The 1,675-nt window shown below is 43.6% G+C and overlaps 1 protein-coding gene across 1 annotated transcript; it reads right to left on the bottom strand.

Moving 5' to 3' along the window:
• Positions 1 to 211: 211 nt before the first annotated feature.
• LOC133101104 (olfactory receptor 8S1) lies at positions 212 to 1,146 on the bottom strand. The gene is given in 2 exon segments (XM_061205725.1): positions 212 to 924; positions 927 to 1,146. Coding segments are annotated over 2 exon segments (933 nt in total).
• Positions 1,147 to 1,675: the final 529 nt, after the last annotated feature.

The raw sequence follows: 1,675 nt of genomic DNA on the forward strand, positions 1-1,675 counted from the left end.
CATTTTCTGGATTAAGTTAGTTGTTTAACCCATTGTTTTCCCTCTATTTGGCCTAAGCTAACACCTCTCTAATATCTCTGTGTTCATTTCTTTGCACGGTTAATTTACCTTGTAGTATCTGATGTTGTGTAGAGCCAGGAGGTTTTTCTTAATGTGAACTCTCACAATATCATATTATCCTGATTCTTCATTTTCCTCTGGCTTTATTTTTTCATCTGGAACATGGCAAGTACTTTCCCAGTGTTCTTCTCACAGCTGTCTTCACCTCCTTTTTCTTCAGGCTGTAGACGAGAGGATTCAGCATGGGAGTGACCACACCATACTGCACAGAGAAGATCAACTCCAGAGGGGATCCTGAAGTTGGCATGAGGTAGCAGAGAAACTCTGAGCCAAAGAAGAAACTCCCTGCAGTGAGGTGGGTGGAGCAGGTGGAGAAGGCCTTGCTTCTGCCTGCGGTGGAGCTGATGCTCAGGGTGGTGGAGACAATACGAGCATAGGAGGAGACTGTTGGGAGGAGGGTCCCAAACCCATGCATCAGGCTGGAGCAAAGTAGGACTATGAGGTTGGTGGAGACATCAGAGCAGGACAGAGACAAGAGAGAGGACACCTCACAGCTATAGCGGCTAATGGTATGATTCTCACAGAAGTGCAAGTTGGCAGCTAGAAGGGTGTTAATAAATGTGCTTAAAGCACCCAAACCCCATGAGCCCCACACAAGCTGCACACACAGCTGTTTCTTCATCATCTGTCCCTAGAATAGAGAGTAGCAGATGGTGGCATAGTGGTCATAGACCATCACTGAGAGCAGACAGGCTTCAGTCCCTGCAGTGATAAACACAAAGAAGCCTTGAACCAGGCAGCCCTTTACTGAGATGGTTTTTGTCTCAGACAGGAGGTCCTTCAGCATCTTGGGCACAGTGACTGGGATAAACAAAGATCCAGGAAAGAGAGATGACTCAGGAAGAAATACATGGGTGTGTGGAGGTGAGAATCAGCCCTGATCACCAGCATCATCATAAAGTTCCCCATTATGGTCAGGAAGTAAATCTCTAGGAACAACACAAAGAGCAGAGCCTGGATGTGGAGGTCAGGAGACAGCCCAAGGAGAAAGAATTTAGGGATGGTGCTGTGGTTCCCCGAAGCCATTCACAAAGGCTGTTTCCTAAAAGTTATATGAAAAATCATCGCAGTGAAGTTTCCTTTATCCTCCAAACAGTTTTCACATTGCATTGATTCTCTTTTATTATACCATTAATCGGCAAATAAATGTTTATCTTCTACAGTAGGCCACATTTTATGTCAGTCACTTTAAATATAATGAGGACCTAAGCATGGTCTCCCTCATTTTAAAGGTCGCACTTCAGTGAGACACATATATGAATGCAGGTAATTAGAAACTATTATGATTAGTGCAATGGGAAGTCTAGAGTTGATTTTTGGAAGAGCTACTAATGAATTAATGTTGAGGTCTTTGAGAAAAGATTTAAATAAAGAGTAAGGTTTCTCTAGAGAGACATGCAGATGGAGAGAACAGTGCAATCAAAGGTAAAGATAGGAAATGGGATAGCTCTTTTCAGCTGGACCCTAGAGTATGAGTGAGCAGCATAGCATAGTCACTTACAGGTAAGAATCAGTCTAGGTTCAAATCTCAGCTCCACCACTAATTACTTGTGAG

This window comes from Eubalaena glacialis, chromosome 11, assembly GCF_028564815.1.
Source record: "Eubalaena glacialis isolate mEubGla1 chromosome 11, mEubGla1.1.hap2.+ XY, whole genome shotgun sequence".
NCBI lineage: Eukaryota > Metazoa > Chordata > Mammalia > Artiodactyla > Balaenidae > Eubalaena > Eubalaena glacialis.